Source organism: Aythya marila (assembly GCF_965140915.1).
Source record: "Aythya marila genome assembly, chromosome: 5".
Lineage (NCBI taxonomy): Eukaryota > Metazoa > Chordata > Aves > Anseriformes > Anatidae > Aythya > Aythya marila.
Window position 1 is genome coordinate 59,610,295 of NC_139046.1, and position 24,980 is coordinate 59,635,274.

The 24,980-nt window shown below is 44.6% G+C and overlaps 1 protein-coding gene and 1 long non-coding RNA gene across 4 annotated transcripts; one reads left to right on the plus strand and one right to left on the minus strand.

Moving 5' to 3' along the window:
• The first annotated feature begins 1,255 nt into the window (after positions 1-1,255).
• On the plus strand, positions 1,256-17,736 carry LOC309878249. 3 transcript variants are annotated; one of them, XR_014317516.1, is made up of 6 exons: positions 1,256-1,340; positions 6,033-6,131; positions 13,023-13,102; positions 14,842-14,921; positions 16,556-16,592; positions 16,685-17,736. It is a non-coding gene; the product is annotated as an uncharacterized lncRNA (long non-coding RNA). The 3 variants fall into 3 exon arrangements; XR_014317515.1 differs by having other exon boundaries at positions 16,556-17,736; XR_014317517.1 differs by lacking the exon at positions 1,256-1,340 and adding an exon at positions 2,013-2,090 and having other exon boundaries at positions 16,556-17,736.
• On the minus strand, positions 2,301-7,094 carry LOC309878248 (ferritin light chain-like). The gene is made up of 3 exons (XM_082760526.1): positions 6,718-7,094; positions 4,540-4,686; positions 2,301-3,707 (listed from the first exon to the last, which is right to left on the minus strand). Exons 1-3 carry the CDS (start codon positions 6,898-6,900, stop codon positions 3,201-3,203), a joined length of 837 nt encoding a protein of 278 aa, XP_082616652.1. The 5' UTR covers positions 6,901-7,094; the 3' UTR covers positions 2,301-3,200.
• Positions 17,737-24,980: the final 7,244 nt, after the last annotated feature.

Genomic DNA, 24,980 nt, shown 5'->3' on the forward strand with positions numbered 1-24,980 from the left:
ATGATACATAGTTTAACGCTGAACATGTACAATGGAATATCAAGGCTTGGTGCTGGCCGTGTGACCTACTCAAAACACACAAACTCTTTGCAGATAGTTATTTTAATTTGTGGAAAAGGTAATTTTCCTAATAATTACCTCATGCTGTAGCATGTTCTGCCACTGTAAGCGTGCTTCTAGGCTATATTAGACCCCAGAAAAAAGCATTGTGGGACTTGCACACAGATCACTTGATTTGGGCAAAGTTGTAACAAATGGCTGGACTTAGACAAGTGATACAAGCAAGACTGTCTGTAACTTAACTGCCCATGAACACGCTTAAGTGCATGAATTCACTGAAGTGAAAAAGTCAGGAAGAAGCCACGAGCAGCTGGTGAGCTCTGCTCGGAGTGGTCTTCCAGTGAAGCTGCCTTTGAAGACTTACCTTGTGCTGCCACCACCAAAACTCACGTTCACTTTCCAGTGTTTTGCCCACAGATGCATTTGTCCAGGAAGATGTTGCCTTCTGTGGTATGCCTGAAAGAAGTCCTTGCAAAAACACAAAATCCTGAGCTGCTCTTCTCAATTTTGTGTGGCCACAGTGGAGAAGAGGAAGGAAGGCGTGTTCTCCATAGAGACTGTAAGTTAATTCCTTGCTCTGAGAGTAGGCAGCAGCAAGCTCCCTTTCCCTACAACCACAGGCAGTGCTTATGGCAGTGTTTAGAAATACGCCATTGTCAATACCTGTTTGTAAGCCTCTGTAACTCATAACTTCAAGTAAAGATAAGGTCCTTCCAGAGCTTCCAATTTAGATGCAGTTATATAGGGTACTGATGGCTATTCTGAGCAGTGCAGGTTGTGTGTTTGGGTGGTTTTGGACATTGCTTTGCAAGTACAGTGTGTGTATACAATCAGCTAAGGAAGGAAAACCTGTATGGTTACTCTGAACTTTGTTGTCACTATAACTGTTCCACATTTATCCTTTATCTCTGTTTCTCAGGGTATGGTTGAAATGAAGATGAGAAGGCAGAGGCAGATTGTACATCCCATACTACAAAGCACAGAGAGGCTCATCCTATTCACAACTGACAGGTACTGCTGACAGACTTACTGAGATGATATTCATAGGCATATGTGCCTCACAGCACAAACATGTGGACAAGAAAAACTTCAGCTACCTACAGTTATGATTTATTTTTTCTTTCTTTTTTAAGATGATAAACTGGGAAAATAGCTGATTGCGAGTTTACCTAAAATTAACAGAATTGTCTTTTCAGGCAGAGGGTCCAGGAGGTATTCTGGAAGAGAAAAAGGCCTGAAGTCTGAAAATGTGCTGGTAACATCCAGTTGCAGAGATGAAGGTAAGCGTCTTTTAGAAACACACATGACACTGTTTCAGGGGAAAAGGAGCAGCCCTGCATTGAAAAGTTGGCTTTTTGTTGTGGTGAAACTCATTTAAGATGTTAAATGCTGGAAGCTGTGCCTACACTGTAGAAAGGTAATGACTCCTTAAAGGAGAAGCCCACTGTAGAAGTCAAGCATTGGCTGTACTACTTGTTTTTATTTGGCACTAGTTTATAATTCAACTAGCAGTTTTGCTCGCTTCGTATTAAGTGAGCTATATTTTAATACGGAGGATGGATTCCATTGCTCTTATTCATGTTGAGTTGTAGTCAGTGGAACTAATTGTTGAATAAGGTATGCTCAGCGTGAGAGTGGGTGTTGGAATCCAGCCCAGATGGAAATATCTTTTAAATTTCTGATGTATTCAAGAGCAGCCATCCTCAACAGACAAATCCAGCATGTTCCTAACAGTGACTCCTCCCTAACCACCCCTCCCCCTGAAAAGCTAAATCATTATTAGCAGGAAGTTTGAGAAAGCATCAGCACTGTAATTGTCTATCCTGTGTTTCAACACTACCAGAAATGAAGTAGGCTAATGCAGTTTTGCAGAAATGGGTACTTAACTGCAGCTGTGCAGAGTCAAGACTTTTCCGACCATGTTTCATTGTGCACTGTTCTCACCTTAGTACAGTCTTCTAGCATTTGTATCATTCTGTGGTCTACTCTTTTCATCTTTGAAGTCACCTGTGCAACTTTCTCCACAGCAGGTAAGTATTGGTACTGTGTTGTTTGTTTGCAAAAATCTCTTGGAGAAGAGATTTCTGTGTTGTCAAATGGGGAATACAGTGTAGATGCTACATGCCATTTTTTAATGTTCAACTGAATTTATTTTTCAAACATGATAGTGTAAACGGTATACCTATTACATAAAAGTGTAAGAATCTTTCAACAGAGCAAAACCCATATGCATAAAAAAGTGGTATATAAAAAAAAACAAAAAGCAATGTAGCTGATCTAGCCAGTTCCTCTTCCTGTAGCCAGCCCATGTTGAGAAAGAAAGGCACTCTTGTAGCAGGTGAGGGGAAGGAACTTACAGTGATATAATACGCTGATGATCACAGAGTCCAACTCCTGACTGCACCCAGGGCAACCTAAGAGTTGAACCATGTATCCAAAAGTACTGTCCAAATCTTCTGGAGTATTAGATGTGGACCCCTGATTTACCTCATCTGCTTTCCGAGGATGAGAAAAGGCAAGTGAGCGTAGTAAAAAACTGCACATAGTCATGTTCCCACTGTTGAGGAAATGTTTGCATCCTTCATCTTGGAGAAGCATACAACTAGAAACAGCTGGGCTGTAAATAAATGAATTGGACTACTTATTTAAGCTGCTACTGTGATAAAAGACTTTTTTAAAACAAGTTTTGTCCTAACAAGTTCATTGCATTATGTTTGTATACTAAAATATCTAGTAATATAAAAAATATTTAGCTTTTCTCTCAAATGGAAATTACTTTGTACTAAAGTTTGCTTTGAATAAGAGTTGTATATACTGTTAAAAATAATTTGCACAAACTAACCCCCTTAGTCATTTAAGACAGAAGAGGCCTAAAAGCTTTGGGTTTCCAGGAAGAATAGCATAGATAAAAATACGATTAATGCTGACAACCTAGGTTAACTAGCAACCTAGCTATCATTTAAGCAAAAAAAAAAAAAAAAATAAAATGATATGGGCTGGATTTTGAGCTGTGGCTCAAAAGATGAGGAAAAGGGTATAAAAAAAATGGAGTGATCATGCCTCCTGGGCTCTCCTTTCCAGGCCACCCTCTGTACAGGTCTGCCTTTAGGAGTTGCCCCACAGCTGCAACAGCCACAGCATTAAACAACCTCCCTCCCCTGCTTCACTTTTGCTCCTGTCCCGTCATTATTGCACTGTGGCAGCGTGGCAGTGCAGTGGATGGTTGCATATATTGGCCCTATGTTATTCCTGTGCTGGAAAAAATCTTTCTGGGGTCGCTTCAAACCCTCTGCAGCTCCTGTACCCTGCTGGAGAGGCGGGCAGGGGCTGCACTGCTGACCAGGCTCCAACTCTATGCCTGTTCTGAACTCCTTCTGCAACCGGTCCATAAAGTAATCCCCAAGACTATTTCTGCCATCCTGGGAACAATCAAGCCTGCGAGCATTGGTCAGAAGATCTCCCATCAGCTTGATCTTCCGGATTTTGGGCCCAATGAATTGTTTCTTGATAGTGCTTGCGCTATGAGGGTCTGCGTTTTCAATGCTTATGGCATAAAGTTCTTCAAAATACCGAGTCATAGTTTTCCACTGTACCATTGCTAGCTCCAGAGCTTTCACCAGACCGACTGCGTAGTCATAGTTTGGTTTCTAGAAACAAAGACAAAATTACATTTACACAGATGAACAGCTCATCTTACCATGTTCAGTGTTTTCCTGCAATTTACTTGGCCCTCTAAATATGATGTGTTAGGATTTTGCAACAACAACTCCTAGCTTGCAGCAGCTGTTATTTCTTGCTGAATTGGATGGCTGTAAACACACCTAAGTGGCAGAACCCAAACACTTTTTCAAGAAACAGGGATTCAGCAAGCAACAATGGCTTTTTTTCCCCTACAGCTTACCAAATGCATGGTAGTCCAAAGGGAGTATTCTGCATTAACTATTAAGATAATACAAACTTGTTAGAGGAATATCCAGCCCTTTAACAATTTTTTTTTTTTTTTTTTTTACTGGTAACTTTGAGTTACTCCTTTGTACCTGTGAAACCTGAGTCAGACAGATCTCTTAGTTCAAAGCCTGTCTTGAACTATAACAGATCTGCCTTCTAGGCTTCTGTGTGGTTTCAATGTGAAGGCAGACAAGTTGGCTGTCTCAGCATTGAAACAGTTTAAGGAGCCTCACATTATCCATCACAGCACACTGGAAACAGCAGTCTCCAGCTGAGCATAAGGAAGAGGGGACCATTGTTCATATTCTTTTTGGCTAGAAGAGCAACCACACAGAGTTAGGACTGCATGTCTGACAGCTTCCAGGTGCTGTAATCAAGAACAAAAGCATGTACACTAATAGGACAGGGAAATTGTATCTGGAAATCTAACAGGATGAATGCAGGGAGCTGAAGTACCAACACTATAATGCAAGAAGTTAGAATAATTACAGCTCATTGCAAATGCTTGAAAACTTCTTGTTTGCTACACACCTGGATGGTTTTACCACAGTAATGGCCTCCTCTTTCTTGCTGATACTCCATCAAAGCCTCTGCAGCTTTTCTCTCTTCCAGAGCTTGATGGCAGAAGAACTTGGAAACATTCGGTAGAGCCACATGTGATTGATCAAAATATTCACCCTAAGCAAACAAACAACAAAAAAAAAAAAAAAAAAAAAACAAACAAAAAAAAACAACAAACAAGCAATGTTAGGATTTGCTAGAGATGGGATTTACCTGCAGCAGAACGTGACTATCAGAATCCATGAGATGCTTCCAAAAGAACTTGTTCTACCAGCACAATCACTTGAAGGTCTTCATCCACTTTTTCTGCAATAAAGTCTTACTGTCTGCAACAGAAAATCTTTACTTCTATTCGAACTCCTAGCCTTTAATTCTAGATACATAGCCATAAGTACGGATGCTCTCTCTCAGTTAGGAAAATATTCTGAGGATCTCAGCTAAGTTTTGTTTGTTTTACTTCCCAAATGCATAGTCCCCACAGGGAACATACAATTTCTCTCAGAGAAATTTTCACTCATTCCAGTGAAAAGAAAGCTTTCAAAGCTATGAAAAAGTTGAGGCAAATGCAAAAAGAGAACAAGCATAACTTTGCATCCATTTATCACCTTCATTATGGATAATGCTATTCCCACATAAATACTACTACTATTGAACTATACGTTGTACAGTACAATACTATACCATAATATAATTGAGTGTTGTATATAGCTCTTGCCAAGAATACTTCAGAAGTATTAAAACTGTAAACCCACCACAGGCTTGTTCTGTTCCATATGGGAAAGTAATGGTTTTAATAATCACTGCAATATTTGACTACATTATTAGAGCCCTCAACAATTCTGTTAGGAAGAGAACTTTGTGACATTGCTGTCCTATAAACAGGATGCACTGGAGAGAGGTAGCAGTGGGAAGCCACCAGCTTATAGAGGCTTCAACACTAGCTCTGCTCCACTTTGATGTTGAAGACAGAGGCAACAGCTGGAAATAGGCAAGAAAGGAATTGAGGGAGCTACAGTATCTTGGTCCGCTCGTTCCCTAAACATGCGGGTGCAACACAGCTTTTGCCTCTTGGACATAGTCTGGGTGGGAGTCCTGCATATCAAGCTGCTGGCTTATAGAATGCCTATGAGGGGAGAAGGACAAATGTGTGCATTTCCTATGTTTTTCTGCTTCCTATTGTCTTGCCTGCTTTGATCTGTTGCCCTGCATAATACTGAATTAGTTGTGTTTCATCTGCTGCTTATCTGCTTACAAAAAGTGCATAAAATTTATATGCACAATACAACAAGTTGGTATTTGAATTACCATCTAGGATACCCCCACACCTGGGACACACGTACACATGCATCACAGTAAGGCATTATAGGGCAAGCGCACACTGGAATGTTTTATTAAAACATCGTTGTAATACTTGCGTAATCCTTTTCCTGCAGCCATTCATTCATTCATGTTTCTGTTTACAGAAGAGTTGAAACACCACGTTTTATAACAAGTTCTTCAGTGCAAGGGTGCTGCAGGACTTCAAAAAGAGCCATAGTTACCGCACCTACTTAACTGTTAAGGTAAATCTTTTATGGAAATCATTAAATGTTTTTAAAGTGTTCATATTTTTAGGTTTATCTACTGTCTGCTTCTAGTTAGGCTTCTTCCAGCTCTCAGTCACTACTATTACTTTAATCCATGTGCTTAACTAGTTGTTGTTTTGCTGTATACTTCATTTTTGTTGGTTTAATACTCGGCTTCATCAGAGATCTGGGGGATATACAGAACGTGGTGCTTCTCCGCAGATGCCTGGCATCCGAAGGGACAGCATTGATTATCTCTTTTTTTATTGTAATGGCTTCATTAAAACACTTGAAGCCTTAGTATTTGATGCGTGGCCAGCCACGATTCTGACACGCACGTTAGGTGATACCTGAGCTATCTTTTTTAAAGCCTGCAGAGCGAGCACGGATGCTGACAAGCAGCCACCTCACAACCTACGCTCTCAGATTCACCACGCTCGCGAAATTTGGGGGGAAGAAACAACCCCGGTACCGCCAGCACTCTCCTCACAGACGAGGCTCCCCCGCCTCGAAGCTCTCCCGACCCCCCTCCTGCCCTTCTCCTCCTTCTCCTCCTCCTCCTCCTCCTCCTCCTGCTCCTTACCAGCGCCTGCAGGCTGTAGGCGAGCTCCAGCAGGGCTCCGGTGACCCCGCAGAGCCCTTCCTCCACGGCCACCGGGAAGCTCTGCCTCAGGCGGCCGGCGGGCAGCGGGCGGTGCGCCGGGCAGGCGGGCAGCGACACCCGGGGCCGCTTGGAGCGCGGCTCGGCCAGGGCGGGCGCCGCCATGGGGCAGCGGGGCCGGGCCGCCCGCGCCGCCTCATATAGGGCCGGGCACCTGCGGCGCACCTTGCCCGCCGGGGCGGGAGGGAGCGGCCGCCGCCGCCATTTCGTGCCCGCCCCGCCCCGGTGCCCGTCCCCTCAGCCCCTGGTCGGCGTTAGGTCCGCGAGTGGTTGAGCCAAATTGGGGTTAGATGTCCCAGTCCCAGGCGTGAAGTGTGTTGAGGAGCTTGAAAATGCAGGCGTCTGGCGTTTTCAGCCACTTCCTTGTGTGGGTTTTGTGCTGCGTGTCGCTGCTTTGAGCTTGTGCTTTGAGCGGGGAAAAGCCGTCGCAGCGGAAACGTTGCTGAAGGCTACGTGTGAAGCGTGGCCCCAGTGCCCTTAATCTCTGTACACCCTTCAAATCCGATATTTTTCTGTTCAGTGACTTTCTGCTGAGCAAGCATGCTGCTCTGTGGAATATTTTTCGAACAGGAGCAGCCCCAGAGAGCCATTCACAAGGGCTGCAGGGGCAGTGCCATCGGCCCATTGCGTGCCCTGGTTGTCATCGGATCTGACTGCCTCGAGCCGAGCACACAGCGGGCAGCAGTACGGGGCTGGCAGGAGAGCTGCTCATCAGAAACCTGTGTGCTGCCAGTTCGGCGCCTCTGTCTTTTATGCTGTTCAACCCTCTTTGTTTGACGTGATTTCCCATCATTTGTGCTTCTGATTCTTCATGCCGTAGCCAAGTGAAATCAGAAGTTCCAGTAAAACTGTGTGAAGTTGCCATTAAAAGTAAATAAATAATAATAATAATAATAATAATAATAATAATAATAATAATAATAAAAATATGGTTAAACTGCATGTGAGTGCAGCTTGCCCTTAGTATTTCAGCCCAGAAGTAAGTACCTGAATTCACAAGTTACGATATATTCACAGGGCAGTTCAACGCTGTGTGACCTAGTTCTGAAGGCAATAAGGGTCCCGCTTTTAGTTGTGGCACTAGGGACTTCTGCTGGGATGATGCACGTCAGACTCTTCATACTTTTCAGCTCCCTGCATGCCAGCTGCCGTTGTTTTAGCCAGTGAAGCAGTGGCGTGTGTTTTACAATTCCAGCATAATTCTTTGAAGGCCTAAGAAGAATAAAAAGGGCAAGTGTGTGGTGTCTCTGTGAGCATGCAGTATTGCCTTCCTAATATAAAACGATATCCAGTGACCTCCCTTCTGTGGGCAATCCAAAGAATTTCAAGTGTGAAAACAAAATAGAAAGCAAGTTAGCGTGTGTCCATGAAAAGCTCATAGTATGTTTTCTTAGAGGGGCCCGTGTGTTCATAGTGGTAATTTCTGAGCATACTAGTGCATGCATGCTCATATCTGTATTAGCGGACTTGCGATCACATGCTGACTTTTGGAAGTCAGTATTTTATGTTATCCCATGCCAGTGATGGAGAACTAAGATGCAAAGACGTTTCTTAAGTCTACATATGAAGCATAGGCCCAGTCTGAAAACTGTCTCGTAATCTCCTTGATCTCCACCCATTCGGTAACTGCTTGTTTTATGAGAACATCACTGAATTTATTTTGCTTTGCGCCTCACAGAATTAAAATAAATACATGTAATTGGTACTGCAGTTAAATTTGTTATGGAAAATTTCCATTACAAATTAATCTAGGGATTCTTGCTATGCAGGATGAGGTGGTCTCTCATGCTGGTCATACCTGGACTGAGGAAATTACCATCTGTTCCAAAAACTTGTGATCTCAATCTTGATTTTTAAATAATGCTGTATCCTAGGAGGATGAGTGCTTTGTTCAGTTTCCTAGGTAGTAACAACATCTCAGCATGGCATGGAGTAAACACAGTGCCTGGTATCAGGTAGGGGGCTTTTAAGATAGTTGAGCTGGTTTTCATCTACTCTAAACTGAGGAGAAAGTATTAGGTTTCTTTCTGAAACCATATGCTTTAGAAAAGCTACTACCCACTTGGGGTAGCAATGTATGTGTATGACTTCTATACAAGTGAATCTGGGTTAGTTCTTTATTCCTGCTATATCCTGAAGTACAAAGGTGCTTTACAGATTGCCCGAACAAACAGCCCTTCTTGGGGTGACAGAGGTTGGGCACTGAGGGAAAGCATGAGGAGGTAGTTCGGTGCAAGCCACTGCAAGCAAGGGCTCTGTAAGTAGCATTGGTGAGGGGATTGGCCCTCCTCATTCCCATAATCCAGGATTATTTACATGCGTAATGTCAGGCACATGCCTTGATTTACATTTGTGATTTGGGATGATTTTGGTACAACACATTCGAAAGAGTGTTGAAAAGCAGTATGCCAGAGTGGGAAGCTGAGCAGCCACAGCATGGTATACAGAAAAGAAGCTCTCTTACAACATGCCCCCCTTTTAGTTCTTTGGCAGAGAGTCACAAAGAGGACAGAGTTACTGTCATAGGGCTTCAGCAGTCATCTGAAGATAGCTTTTCTGTTAAGACTACTAGCAAACATTTAATTGAATCTGGCCGTTTTCTGCCTTGATTGTCTGTCCTTGAAAGCTGCAGTTTGTATTCTGGAGTTTGCGTTTTCTGTCCTTTAACCACAGGTAGCAAGAATTGTGGCTGTGTTGCTTCTGTCCAGCCACCATCTGTTAGCTTCTTCCTAGCTGTGGCAGATTTTTCATACTATATCTAACGCTGCCAAACTTTTTTCTTACATGATGATTCAGCGGCCATCAATAGCTATGATGAAAGTTGAGGGCTAAATTAGAAGAAAGCAGTAAACAAATGTATGATGTGTATTCCTGTAAATTAGCCGTCTTCGTTCGTGATTTTATTTCGTAATTAAGTGAAACCTAAGCTCTCTGGCAGGAAATGGAGAAGGATTCATACAAGCACCCGTGAATTCACAATCGCTTGTGTTAGACTTGAAGACATTTTGCCCCTTTATCCATATGCTTTGCTGTTCTCAACAGGTGCTTCATTTCACTGTTTTCTCTGATCCCGCTCTGCTTCATTTCCCTTTTTCCATGGAAGAAAAGCCAGCAAGACTTCTGAGTTGTTTCTGTGCCTTTTTGTACTGTATGACTCATAGAGTTAAAAAAGCAACCTGAAATTTGGGAGGTTACTACTTAAGCAAGCATAGAAAAACAACTTTTTTTAAAATGGCCTTACAGTAAAAGCAATCCTCAGCAAAACAGGAGACGGCCCCGTGGTGACAGCAGCACTGTGACCAAGCTGCGAGGGGAACATTCTGGCATAGATTTTTTTTGTCTTTGTGTCACCGAGCAAATGTAAAGAGTTCAGGAAGGTCCACTTTGTTTTAGTGCTGTGAAATCAGCATGCTGTAGCTGTGTGAGAGAAGGGCTTTTCAGAAGCTGAACTTAGAGCCTAGTTCTACCAAAGTGAGTGCCTTGTTCTTGCTAATATCAAACAGAGCAGACAGGAGTATATATGTGTACACAGACAGTGTATATATGTGTACATACACACATGTATGTATGTATTTCATTTCCTAAAACAAGGTACCACAGTGAAATCCTGTACACAAAATATTTTAATTCTGATTTAGGAAGTCATTTTTGAAGTACGTTTTTCTTCTTTTTGCAATGAGGTTCTTTCTTAAAGAACTTTCTAAATGTTGAATTATATAAACTCCTGCGTTAAGGAGAAAAATCTTTGAAACTTTACCAATTGAAATCCGTCCTTTACTCCAGACAGAATATGCCCACAGCCCGTTAGCACATCTGTGCTGTGTCTAAAGCATAGCCTGGGCCAACTCGTCCTCGCCCTTTGCTCCTGCCCTGCCTGATGTGGCCCCCAGGGGCAGCTCCGTGCCCACAGCAGGTATTTTGTGTTGTGGGGTGAGTGGGTGCTTCCAGCCAGGCCTAAAAGATGTAACTGTGCCCCTGCCTGTGTGCCTGGTGGCTGCAGGGGGCTGGCAGCCAGGCTGAGCAGCAGATGGAGCAGCACAGGGCTTGGCCCTTCAATCTCTATTTCTTCTCTCACCAATAAACTCTTAAGTGGACTATTACTGTCCATTGGTACCGGCTGATATTACCCATCTCGTTTCTTGGAGAGGCTGCACGTAAGATGAAATCAGCAGGGTTTGTTTGTCTCAGATTTTTGCAATTGTTCTTTCAAATTATACTGAAAAAAAGCACAGGCCAGCAAACGTAAGGCTCATTGATGTGATCTGTCCGTGGCACGCCGTATGGCCAGTCACTGACTGCAGGTTGAATCTGCTGGGTCTCAGCACTGGAACAAATTTAAGGGGATTCTGAGGAATTTCGGAAAACATGTGGTGTGCCCCAGGCAGCGCGTTACATAAGGGAGTTGTGCAATCCCAAGCTACCTAAAGTCTTTCATAATTTGTATCCTGTGCCTTCCTGTTCTACTTTTACTTTTTTTTCCACATCTGTGGACAAGACTCTGTACTTAATTTTTGGACAAATGAGAAAACAAGACTTGACGTGTTGGAAAAGGCAGTGCCCCTTTTTAGGTACAGCTTGTGCCATCTGAAATCAGTGGTTGCAGGTAACGCCTTCCAGGCAGTGTAAACGTGGGTAGGTTTGCTCCACACTCAGTGGCCCTTGAAAGAACATCAGATCTGTTCGAGTTGAGGATGAGCAGATGCACTCTGTCCATACTGAGAATATTTGGGCTCTAGTAATATTTGCCTGTAGTAAACTACATCTTCTGATGAAGGTCCAGAGCCTTTTATTGTCCTGCTACTGTATTTTGCTGATAATCACTGTTCTTAGTGTCCTTGCTAATACCAAGAGCTCCTGCTTCTGAAGTACAGATAAACCAGGGGCTTAAATGGTTTGGCTGATGACATTTGCTACTTGGCTTGAGAGAGAGAAGAAATTGAAGCCACGGATGTAGTGAGAGGTTTGGAAGATGTCTGCAGGTGAAGGAGAGATTATTCCAAATGTTTTAGATTTTGCATTCGTCAAAAAAAATATGAGTGAGCCATTTTCACAGTCTTTGTTTGAAAAAGATCCCTCTCAAAGTATAAATGAAGCTGAGCCAAAAAAAAAAAAAATCAGTCTTTTTTTTTTTTTTTTTTTAATTTAATGTGAACATTCATCAGGTAAACGTTTAAAATTTTGTATTAATACACTTCTAATGGGGGTAAATCAGACAAACCAGAAGTGGATAATTTCACTCAAGCAGCACAGACCTTAAAGACTAGGGTAAATTCCTGTGAAGTAATTCCTCTTCTAGCTGCAGTCACAGAATGACCCTTTATTACTGCTTTCTGCTCAAAGCACCTTTTGTAAGCCATCTGTATATTATCCTTTATCACCTAGGTGTTGTGGTGCCGTAGGGTTTCCCTTTCTGATCATTTTCCACCTAAATTTAATGGCTTTAAATCCGTTATAAAGTTGTTATGAGGGCAGGTGTTAGGCTGTAGGCTGTTTGTGGCAGTGTGTCCCAGGCAAACTCTCCTGTGCCAGCTTGCAAGGATCAGACAAATCACTCCTGATTTCACTGTCTGTGTGCAGAGGATCTCTAGATTTGGGCATTCGCCTGGTTTTGCTGGAATCGTGGCACTGAAGGCAGCCAGCAACATTAGCTGACAGTCCTGGGAAGTTGCTTATTCTGGTCTTTAGGACACCGTGGCATTACCCAGAGTGGTTTCAGTGAAGCCTTTTCTTTTTGATTATTAGACCACAGCTCCAGTTCCTGTCATTTTTATAATTCAGAAATCACTTCCCCGAGCATTTGCAAATTTTGCAGAACTGCTCGTTCTCTGGTTGAAATCCTGCATACTGAGCATCTGCCTGAGGCAAAGGCAAAAAAGTTAGCTTTGATACTCCAAAACTGGTCGAATAAATCCTGTGCAGCTGGTCTGCGTGAAATGTGCCCGGTGACAGCAAGCCGCAGAGAGGATTCGGGGGTTTAGGAAAAGCTCTGTGCCCTTCTAGCAAAATAATATGAGAAGAAAATTTTGCTTGAAGCCAACTGAGCCAGGAGCTGCTTCTGGCAGGGTTTCTTGCACTCTTCCCAGACTATTTTGTAGCAGCCACAGATGGATAATGCACTGGGCTATGAGGACCACTGGCCAGAGCAAGAACGTGTCAATTCTTATGATGCCTGGGCTGACAGATTTCTCTTAAGGGAATCTAACTGGGTTTGGTTTGATGTGTTTCAGAACAGGATCATCCTTGTTCCCATTAAAGCATGCTCGTGATCTGGACTCTGGGACCCAAGCAGGACTGAGGGATACATCTGGTAAGGCAGTGGTGAGGCCATGTTACACGTGTAGAGAAGGGTGTTGAAGTTTGCCCTACGTAGCTTATGACTTCCAGCTCTTTGTTGTGAAGCAAGGGGCAGGGAGGTTTATTTTCCTTTTTAAAGGAAGGTCAGTGCAGAGCAAAGAGAGGAGGTGAAATCCTGGGGAAAACCGAAAAGGGAACAGAAGCAGCACTCAGAGTGGGCCAAATCTTCTACTGGCATATATGAGCATTACTCATATAACTTCAAGAGAATACATGCTTTAACTGAGCATGTACCAGCTGAGGACCTGGCCCATAATATCCTTTATAAAGCTCTGATTCCTCCCCAAATAGTTTTTCCCTCCCTCTTCAAAGAGGCACCTGTTGTTGGTGGAGTTGGTGATGATACCGGATTAGTGCACATGCGGTCAGCCCGCTTGGCCTCGGCCCTTTGGACCCAAAATGAACTCCAGCTGCTGTTGCCCAGAGCAGGTGCTTCATCCAGCCCTAGCAGCTGTCTGAACGTCCGCTGCCATGGCCAACAGGAGGGGGTAGGCTCTGAGCTACCCGGAGGAAGAGCTGATCAGCAGGAGGGAAGGAAAAGGGAGTGTGCTGCAGAGATGCACTCAGCACTTTTACACTCAGCATTTAGCAGAAGAAAATTGTCGTAGCATGTCGTGGTGGAACTGGGACACAGGGGCTGGCATTCTGAGCCTGCATGGCCCAGGGATGGATGTTGGTTCCCAAAAGGAGGCTGAGGGACCTCTGAATACCAGCAGGGCCGTGACAAACGTTTGATCTCCGTGCTCCTGAACCTGTCTCGTCAGGTACATGGCCACCTGTGAGAAATTTGGAGGGCTGGTAGCATTTCACAGTTGTTTGGTGTTTGTAGCTGCTGGTTTAAAGCTCCAGTGAGCTGCCTGGCAGAGGTGAGATTAGGCACAGAGCAGCCTGCAGGATGATAGTTCTCTAGGTGTGACAGCTGGGGCATCACACACACACTGCCAAAATCAGCAGCCAGGGAAGAAGACAAAATCAGAGAAACTGGGGTTAAGAAGCAGCTGCAGGAGTGGAGGAAATGGTGCCAGGTCAATGGAGGGTGAGGAGACAACGTGAGGGAACAAAGAAGGGTAATTCAGGGGACGCCTTGCTGTCTCGGGGTGCTTGTTCTCCAGCTATTAAGGTACAGAAATTGCTGGGTGTTTGCTGCTGCTGGGTGAAGTTGTTTGACCAATGAATAGCGAGTGGAAAAGGACTGCTGTGGGGTGAATGGTACAAGAAGGGGGCCTGTCCTCAATATGGGGAGGCAACAAGGAGAATGAAGTTGTGCCCTCAGTAAGAGAGAATGAAGTTATGTCATCAATACAGAAGTAGCAGTTACTGACCCTAAAAGAGCCCTGCTGTCCATGTGGCCATTACGCCACATAAGACCAGGAGAAAAACAAGAATATCGGAGGCCTCTCCTTGTCAGGAAATGGGATTTCCGCAGGTACTCAGTTGTAAATGCTGTACATGCTTCTAAGGCTTGGCACAGGGCGTTGCTAAATCCTGATTCAGGATGCAGGAATGTTTCGTGGCCCCTGCCATGTAAGCTGTGGTCTGCCCATGTTTGGAAATCAGCCGTCAGTGATGGCAGGAGACAAGTATGGGTGAAATGAGCAGCTTGGCTTCAGCACTGAGCAAGACTTGTTAACATCCTGAGTGCAGATGGCCAGTTCGTATTGTGAGTAATGAATGCTGTGCTCTTCTCTGCAGCTGATACTGGTCTTCATCCCCTTGCTACCATCCCAGGATTTGGAAGTGTGAGGTAGTATTTTATCCCTGTTCAAGATTAGGTAAGTTTGCTAGACATAATGTTCATATGGAATTAGAAAAACTCCACATAGCCAAAGGTACTGACTTCAGATCATCTGTGTGGCGGCAGGGAAATTATTTCCATTTTGGCTTACTTGCCTCTCAGATTGGTTAGGGTATCCAGCTGATTTCATTCATTCTTTTGGACTAAAAACTATTCCTCCTGTAACAGGCCTGAACAATTCCTGTCCCAGTGCAGTTCTTCCATCATGTATTCCTCCTATTTGTATTGTTTCCATGTTAAAATTAAGGAATTGATGTGTGTCTGTGTGAAGGAAGGCATTCTCTGTCTTAGTGTCCCTTTGTTTTTAGCAGTTTCAGTAATTTCCAGTTCACTCTTGCTGCTGCAGCCTTATCAGCAGTGGTTCCCCACTGGCTCCTGATCTGCCCAGTAGCACGGCTGGGTGCTGTGCACACCTGTACTGCTTCACTCGGGGGAAGTGGTTGATGTTGCCCTGCCTTATTCCTCTGTACCCCTCTTCTTCAGCTTCCTGGCACTGTGGCGTGAAGCGAGAAAAATGGAGGTGCAACTTCCTAGTCCTTTTGGTGTCGGAAATTAAGATAAAACAAAACCTGGAAGCACACCAAATGCCATTCTCAAAGTGGCCCAAGATCTGTATTTAAGTATGGCAGCATGTTTAGTCTTGTTTTCTGGAGATTTTTATCCATCTACACGTGGATAGGGTTTTTTGAAGCGCCTCTCTGTCACTGATTTAAATGGAATTAGGTATGAAGGAGCTTTGCAGATTTAAGCTATTACCAAACAGTGCGTGGCACTGTCCAGTGTGAGGCACAGCAAAGCGAAGCACTTTGGATGCTGTAAGTCATAACATATTAATTGCTGGATTAAGACTAAGGAAGTAGAGATTTTCAGTAGCCCTCCATGTTTTGGGGATCTGGACAACAGAGGGTTTTACTTTGTATGAGGCCCACGTTACGCTGTTTAGGAATTCCAAACTCAAGATCAAAAATACCGTGAGTGCCCTTTCAGCATACAGCCGACAATTAGCTTGCTGTCGTTAAGAAAAACAATCATTAAGTGGAGAGTGAAAGTAGTAGCATCAGAAGTGGACCTTGACAGAGTGGTAACATACAGTCGGAGCGAGTGACATTCTTCACACCTGCTGTGGTGCATAACAGTAGCTGGCTGCCTTAGCCCGTGGCACGACAAGCAGAGCATTGTGCTGTGACACAGCCTGGACAGCGATTGAATTACACACCGATTAGCTCTTGGGCTTCTCTCTGTCAGTGTGGACAATGAAGAATCAGAGAAGTGGACATGAGAGCTTTAGCAGGCCTTGTGCTCTCGAGTGGAGGAGGATTAGTTGGTAAATGGTAAATTGTGTTGGGGCCAACAGTCGTAAAACTGAGCTTTGCCCTTCTGCTGCCTCAAAGGCACAGGCTTTGCGGAAAGCCCCTTCTCCCTGCCTGCTTTGACTGACTGCTGTGATTTGGGGAGAGGGTGGACGTGTAGAGTCTGCTCCTCCTGTTCTCTGCCAAAGAAGGAAGGAGGTGCTGGTACATTCATATGAATTTTGCCCCTTGCTGTCTTACTGCTTTTTTTTCTCAGAAAGGGCACGGTGTTAAATTAATCAGTCTTCTGCTATTTCCACAGGGATGCAGAAACTGTGGGATTTGCCTCTCCCACTGAGGTGCTGCTGCCTGGTTCACTGCCTGGCGGAGAATGTCTGTAAGAGCTGATTTAACCAGAAAAAAAAAAAAAAAAGTGTGTATCCTTTCTCAGGAGATCCACAGCAGGGCTGAAGCATTGCAAACGTTGCATCCGTTTCCTCCTGTCGTCTGCTCCCACGTGACGGCAGTGCCTGTGCTGTGCTCTCAGCTCACCCTGCAAATGCTCCTTGTGGTGGGAGTTAGCACAGAGCTGGTGCAGAGGACTTCACATTTGTTGGCAGCATCCTTGCTTGCATTCCACTGGCACCAGCTGCTCGACACACAGGAGCCCAAGGTGGCAAATGCTCTTACATTCTCTTTCAATTTTCAGGTGAAGGTCTATAACCCATTAACTTCTTTTGTTCTGGGGGGAAATGGTAAGGCTTTTATGTATTTATTTTTAAGAAAAACACATTAAACCCAAGTGGGAGAAACGACTGTGTTGTGTACTGTGGTTGGGAGCGCAGGGCATTTGCGTTCCATCCGATCTGGAGCTTCCACTCCCTGCAGTTACTAAATCTGGTAGCTACTGGCAGGAGCATAGACCCAGAGATGGGCAGGACTAGTTTGCCATGCCAAATGTTTTTCTGTTGCCCTCATGCTGTTTTCTAGAACTAAAGATTTTACTGTGATGAAGATGACATCCTAAAGCACCGTAGGAGGTAAGAGGATGTAACTGCACTTGACCTGAACTTGGATTAGGTATGTCTCTGATCCTGTATCCATCTTGAACTTACCAGTGAATAACTACGTATGTGAACAATGAAAATATGACCTTCTTGTTCTGTAAATACAAAAAAAGAAAGGAACAGCTTTGAAAATCCAGCCATCTTTCAAGTTCTCTGAGAGCATGAAGACCCTGAGTCATCACAGTGAAATTCAACAGGAATGTTCTTATTAGTGGACTGAGGATATAGATGTGGTTTTATATGTGGAAACCTGTATTTATATGTGGAAATCTGTATTTTTTTCCAGTAGTCTTCATTACTGTAATAAACGATGCTCTCTCTCCCTGCAGTCTTTTATCTTATCTGTTTATAGTATTGGTTGTTTGGTTTTTTTTGTTTGTTTGTTGTTGTTGTTTTTTAGCAAGGAAGCAATGCATACCTAAATACTTTAAGACTGTAAAAAAGGCTTTATGGTTATACCATTTAAAAAGAATTCCTTGTGTTTTGGTTGCTAGTCTGAAGTGAGAAAAGATATTTTAATTTCATATTCCTAAAAGCAGTAATGGATTTGCTGTAATACACCAGTTTAGAGCAATTTGCTCATAAACTGTAAGTTCCAGAAAATCCCTCAAATTCTCTCAGCTGTTTTCTCTCGTAGGTGGAAAACCCTCAGCATCTTCCAAAAGATGTTCTCATAGGCTCATATACCCCAAAAGGTAGGGTATGTAGAGGTTGGATTGATTTGTGTTTTTTTTAAAGCTCAAAAAAAAAAAAAAAACACACACACAAAAAAAAAAACTTAAATTCAGCTGTTGTTCAACATAGTCAGTACTGATTATTGACAGTTCATTTTCAAATTAGGAAAATAAGAGGTATTCTAAGTAGCCGGTGCTTTGTTTAAGATGGAATATTTCAAAGGTAAGTTTTAAAGAAAAAAATGAGAAAAAGTCATTCGCCAGTGCTGATAACTGACAGAGGTTAATACGCTGACATCACGTTGGACGCGTATAGCATTTTGTCAATGGTTATTAATGCCCTGCTGCGGGGAGACAGGCAGTGCCAGCTGGTGTGGCGCAGCTCCGCGGGTGTGCCTTGGCTGCTGCTCAGAAAGGTGGGCGCGTGAGGAGGGCTCAGGTCTACTCCCTACCTGGTCATCGCTCCACTGAAACAGGAGATAGTGCGAGAAGGTAGGTCCAGTGCCTCGCTTCTGACTTCAGAACAGGTCTCTGAGAGCAAAGCAGGAGATGAGCCAGCAGCAGATGTCTACAGTCGTATTTCAGAAGGCACCGATGACTTGTGTTCAGTTCAGATCTTCAGGACTAAAGACCTTTGGAAGGAAACAGAATGAACTTCAGACAAATGTGCATGGAAATAATGTCAGTAGGCCTGGGGAAGAATCCTATGTTAATTTAAGAAAGCCTCAGCGCTTTGGACATCAATGGAAAGAAGTCAGAAACGGTGTGGAGTGGAGGAAAGCCCTTGAGAGGAAGAGGAAGGAACTTTGTAATGGCAGACTGATGATGAATATAGAGCAATTAATTAGCTTTGACTACACTATATTCATTAAACATCGATGTGTAGGTTTAGCTGACTCGCTTGGGGCTCGCTACGACTTTGTGTAATCCCTTTGAATTACATCCACCATAGGGGAATGAGAGAGATACAAAAAGGTGCAGTATGTCAGTGTAGCATATCAAATTGAGAACGGCATTTAGCAGCCTGTACCAAACACAGGTTTATGCCAACGGTAGATTATTCCTTAAGTGTGCTGTTGTTTTGACAAATCTGAAAGGAGCTAAAAGCATTTCAGTAGACGGAAAACAAAGGAAACTTCTATTTCCTTTCCCATGGCCTGGAACCAAAATGGGATTGCCGGCTAGGTTTACACAGCCAGGCAAGTATGGTGAACATGAGTAGAACATGCAGGGAAAAATTGTGAGTCCTCTGGTAGGAACAAGTCGCTGTCAAGTTGCTCCCAGTTTATACCTCAAAAGAAGAGGGTATTTCATATGGGTAGTGCTGGGCTATGAAAGAGTTGACAGTGCTGGACTTGAAACAGCTACTCTGAAAAGACTGTGGCTCTTGGAAGAGTGGACCTTGGGAGGGAACTCCTCTTGGTTTTAGCTTTAATGCTAGCCCCACTTTGAGCACGAGGTTGGACAAAATGGCAACTCACCTTGAATGATCCTGCATTCAAACACGAAACATTCCCCTACTTTTGTTTCAGATAATTTTATTAAGCTCCTATGAAACCCATCCAAACTAGGTTTCATGTTGTGGTTTTCACTTGGGTACTGATTTATTTTTTTACCATCTGTGTTCAGCAGCATGGAGAAGATTACAAATACAGTTCTCACAGAAATAGTACGTGAAGGAAAACCCTGAAGAATACACCAAGATTGTTTAGCAGTGAAAGGCCCGATGGTTTGAGGATGTTTTGATGATAACTGCCGTCTGATGTGCCACATAGTCTACTGTACTCTCTGGTACTAAGAAAAAAAATAGTGCATCATTACTTACAAATGTTTTGGAAGAGGAAGAATGTTTGATTGCACAGACCTCAGGTTTGGGAACACAATTCCATATTAAAAACCATTAGTTTTGCACACGTGTGAATTAATAGAAATAAATGGAAACGTCCACATTCTGCACATACTCTGCAATTATATAGCATAATACCCAAACTATAACTTGTGTGGACATTTCCTGTGGTAACTCTTACAGGTAGAGTTTACCATACAAGTTTACCAGGACTTTCAGTTAGCATTCCAAATCTGGGAATCAAGATCTGGAGAAGCGCCCAGCCTCCCACTATAACCACTGTAGCGTGCTTCAGGGCGAGGCAGCCCCCACAACCTGACACGTTTCTGCACTTTTATAGAACTTAGTTTTAACAGGTACTCTCTTGTTCCCAGGAGAATCTTTTGTGGTAATCATCAAGATTGCGTTTTGTACACTTCCCTCTTTTTAGTCATTTGAATTATCATGTCACAGACAGTACTGGCATGGAAAGGTGGCAAAGGTTAAAGAATGCTAATAGGAGGAGTAAGGATCATTATTCCTGAACCTATTGCTTCAAAAGAAAAGACTAACACACAGAGTTGTATTTTCTGTACAATGTTCTAAACAGATTTTTTTATTATTATTATTTAAAAAAAAAGAAAAAAACAAACAACACTAGCTCCAAGTGACTCCTGTCCTGCAAGGCAATCAGCTTCTCCTAGATTTTGACTAGGTTGGCATTTCTTCCTGTTGCTTGAGTGGTATATGTACAGAAAACAAACCTGAGCCCCTGAGTCCTAAAGGTGCAGACTTCAGATGCGAGCAAGCTGTTCACACTGTGAAGGAAATGACGGAAACTTCTCAATGTCTTCAGTTCTCCATGAAGGGCCTTGCATAGATGGCCAAAGGCTGGGTATGGGGCTTGGCTGCTGGGGAAGCAGGTGATGCTCTAAAACGTGTTGGGGGAGGTCAGGAGAGTGAGCAGGCTTTCCAACATGGAAACTGCACTGAAAGGGCTCTGAGGAATGCCTCTTCCACTTGTGCCTATTGTAAGTAAAAGGGGAGGAGGTGAAGGTTTTTTCAAGTAGTTTGAGAGGACACATGGAAACAATGACTTGAAAATGTCTTGCCAAAGAATGGCATAAGTCAAGCTTGTAGGTGAGCAGAAGCATCTCCATCTCCAAATCTGTATGTGTGCTGTCATCAAATTGCAGAACAGGGTTCCTAAGAATGGTACGGGACCTTGCTCTGTAAGGTTTCAGGAGGAGGGCTGCTTCTCTTTCTTCAGGCTGCTTGTCATTTTTAAAAATAGAGGGCTGAGCTTGCACTGCCACAACCCTGTGGTGATTGGCAGTGCCTCAGGCTGATCTATGAACTTAAAACATCTGATCTGTGTGGTGGTGCTTACCGCCAGGTCTTGCTGCTCCACCTGAGTAACTAGAAGGTGCTCATAAATCAGGGGAGAGCATTCCTCTGTGACACCGTCCCAAATGCCCTACTGAGCCCAAGCCTGTGTTAGCCATCAACGCCCCTTACATAAACATGTCATACTTTAAAGTAGGCTCCTGTAGAAAGCACAAACAATATACTAGCATAGAGGGGCCACACAAATTGAAGAGCCGTTAAGTCAGGGGAAGGAGGAAACATCTCTTGATGATGAATCTGTCTCTGCCAGACACATGGAAAGAAAACAGCTTATGCTGGTTACACTCCTTCCAATGTGAAATAGTTAGATGTGGACAAGTCCAAAAGTAGCAGTGCAGGAAACCTTCACTTCTCTAGCATCTGCTTCAGGCTGACCAGTGACTAGCCCCAGCCTCGTGCATCCCTGCTTCTTGCCGAACAAGGCTTGCATGCCAACCTCTTTGCAGGGATGACTGTTCTTCTAATCTTAAAATGGTGCAGCTAAGCACGAGGAATTTCTTACGAAGACCACTTGAAACCCTCTGTCAGGTGCCGTGCAGTGTTGTATTTAGATCTTGAAGTAGTCTGTATCTGATTAAGCACTAAAGAGCTCATTTGCATTCAGTTCACTACAGAAAGCTGAGTAAGAGGGATGGCTTGTTCCCGTCTGTACAAAACGCTTAAGTCTTGCCTAGTCACCTCATCCTCTGGTGCTAGCATTGAGACTACAATTCCAATCTTCCTGATCTTAGTCCTTCTACAAACTGATGCTGGGCAGTTTTAAGCATGGTAAGAGAAGTATTGAAGAGCATCTCAGGCAGGCCTTCAGTACAGCATGCAGCTGACTGACTTGTGAAACTCGTGTTTGTGTTGGTGCAGCCTTTGATCTGAAGCGGTAAGGAAAGTGCTCCCAGCAGCTGGAACACACATGGCCAAAGGTGACCTGGGGCTGTAAACAGTGCTCCGGCCATCCCCCTCAGATGTGCCACAAATCACGGGGTGACAGCTGACAGGTGCCTGCCCAGCGTCCTGCATGCAGAGCATGCTGTGGTGTGGAGCAGCAGGTAGGGAACCTGTACAGTGGGTGGCCAGCTTGTGATGCCTGCTTGTGAGCAGCCTGTCGCACTGCCCCGTACTGAACAGCAAGCAGCGAGGGCTTTTCTTAGTGATATGGTTTAGTGGAGGACTTGTTAGTGTTAGGTCAGAGGTTGGACTTGATGATCTAGAGGACTCTTCCAACCTAGAAATTCTGTGATTCTGTGATTCTCTTGAGTGAGCTGGCTGCTGCTCCCACCCGGACCTCAGGCGGGTTGGCAACAGCACGTAGCTGTGCTGCAGGCCAGGGGGTTGTTCTGCAGCTCAAGGCAGGGCTTGTGGCTCAGGCCCAGCAGCCTTGTTCAGTTTAATGGTTGTGAAAAACATGGTTTATCTTGCTGTTTTTTTCCCCTAGTGCTTTCCTCAAATGTGATTATATTTGAACTTCTGCTAACAAACTGGTATACTAGCTGGTAACGAGTAATAACTTACTCTAAAACTAGCTCTGCATCTACAATGGTAGGGGTAACCTTAAGGCTGCGTAGTGTAAGGGGTGTTGTGTGGAGCACCCCTGTTGCTCACGCTGCGATCCTGCCTGCAGCACCCAGGCATCCTCCCCACGGAGGCCTTGGCCTTTGGGCAAGGGCTTCTGTCTGATAGCTGAGCTAGGGGCTGCCGTAGGGGTATCTGATCTCTGGGAACAGTTCATTTCTTTCTGAATGTAGCTTTCACGTAGCTGCTTTCATGCTGTAACTCCTGGTTTGTGGTAACTGGGAGCACCTCGCAGCTTGGGTGTGGTGGGGTGCTTTGTGTGTGGTGCTCTGCCTTCCTGGAAAGCGGGCAAGCTTTTGGTGGCAGCAAATAGTCTGCAGATGGCTGCCTCGGAGCCAGGCAGCGATGGCTGGATGGCAGCCCCAGACACGCTGCCCTCACGAGAGGCTCCGTGCAGCTGTTGTGAGGGCTGGGGCGGCCGCCGGCCTCCAGAGGGAGGGCCGCGTGTGCATGGGCAGCTCTTGGAGGCTGGCAGTCCTGCCTCAAGCCCGCTCTGGTTGAGGTGGTGTTTCTTCTCCAGAGTCACTTGATAGGGCATAATCCTGTGAGGTGCTCGTTGGAGAAGCCGATACAGTAAAGTATTTCTGCAGATGCTGAGTTTTCAGTGAATAAGTGGACCTTTTATGTGGGTGGGAGCACTCATGTGCTTAAAGTTAAGCATGTGCTTAAGTGCTTTCTTGGATCAGGGCCCAAAGGCTAATGTGCTGGAGGTGCCCTTGCTTTCTCAAGTAACAGGCAGTGTTCAGGACCATTTCATACGGACCCCTGGGCCTGCAGGATTACTGAAAGATACCCATGACTGAAAAGTGCTGGACTCTTAATGTTCTTACACTTCACGTTAATGAACACCATGAGGTTCTTACTGTGTTACGAGCTTTACGCTTCCCATACTAGAATAATTTTGCTGTTGACTTCACGCTAGTCTTTTTCATAGGGTATTCTCTGAAGCCTTCCTGTTAAATTGCTGGAAGAAAGTAAGCCTCTGACAGGAATGACTAGGATGCTAAGCCACTGGGAGTCTCCTGTTGCACTTACTGATAATTAAGCTGATAGTAGTCTGCTGACAGTACTGATGAGCCCAAAGGACATGTGTTGGGGATGTGACAGTGCTGTGCACCTGTTTGGCTGGGGGGCACTGGGTCTTCCCCTCCCTGGCTGTGCTAATCACTGAGTGACACTTGCTGTGCTTGCCCCACGGACTGAGGCACTTAGCAGGGCGTCCCGAGTCCAAATACACAGCTGCTTCTCCACTTGTAATGCCGAGGTTCAGAGGTCAGTGCAGTAAAAGCAGGTAAAATTATGCTTTCTGCCACATCAAAATGCTACACTGTTTGTTTTATACTGGGTCTGACAAGCTATTTGTCTCTAGCAAACATGAAATTCCTTTAGATTAGTTTTAGTGCTTTGAAAAATAAAGGGTTTGTGTTTCTAAATATCATGTTAGAGAGATCTCTGGCTGCTGCTGGAGTGCCAGACTTCTTAGGCTTCCACGTGCTTGCTCCATAGCCAGCCTGGAGCAGGGCAGATAATTTTGAGGTCTGGGGCTGGCAGTGCCATGGGGTCTTGTCCCCTGCAGCTGTGCTCTGTATGGGCACGGCAGCCTGTGGGCTCTCCCTCAGGTACCTGGGGCTTGAAGCTGAGCTGTGGACAGATGGTTGTATATGTAATGAGCTATCTAGGTTAATTACCAAGGCAGTGATGCCAGCAATTCTGTGCACAGCTATGGCTTTAGGATCCTTCTCCCCCGCTTCTGTTTAGCAAAAAGGGCAGACCTTTATCATGCATGCAGCATCCTCTCACTTTTCTCAGAGTTGAATATTTCTGTTTCCAGGCACGCCTGCTATCCCTCTGCCTCTGTAATTTTCAGGGGAGCTGCGTCTGTCTTCTTCCAAACTGAACTGCAAAATTAAGGTGCTTTCTTCCAGAGCAAGTGGTCCTGAGGCAACTGGGTGATGCTTCTTGTAGATTCAAGGTGGTGCTCTGTGTCAGGCAGGGCCCAGAGTAACTTCTGAACCTCTTGAGCTTAGGTATTTGTCCAAGGCGGCTCTGTTTGAGCATGCGTGTCTTGGGACAGTCCTTGCCCAAGCTGGTGTCTGTATCCTGTGGTGTTATTTGTGTGAGCTGAGACTCAACGTGAGCTCAGGCTGCCTGCAGATCCCACCTGCTCCTCTGAGGAGCATGCGGGGATGGTTCTCAAGCCGAGATGGG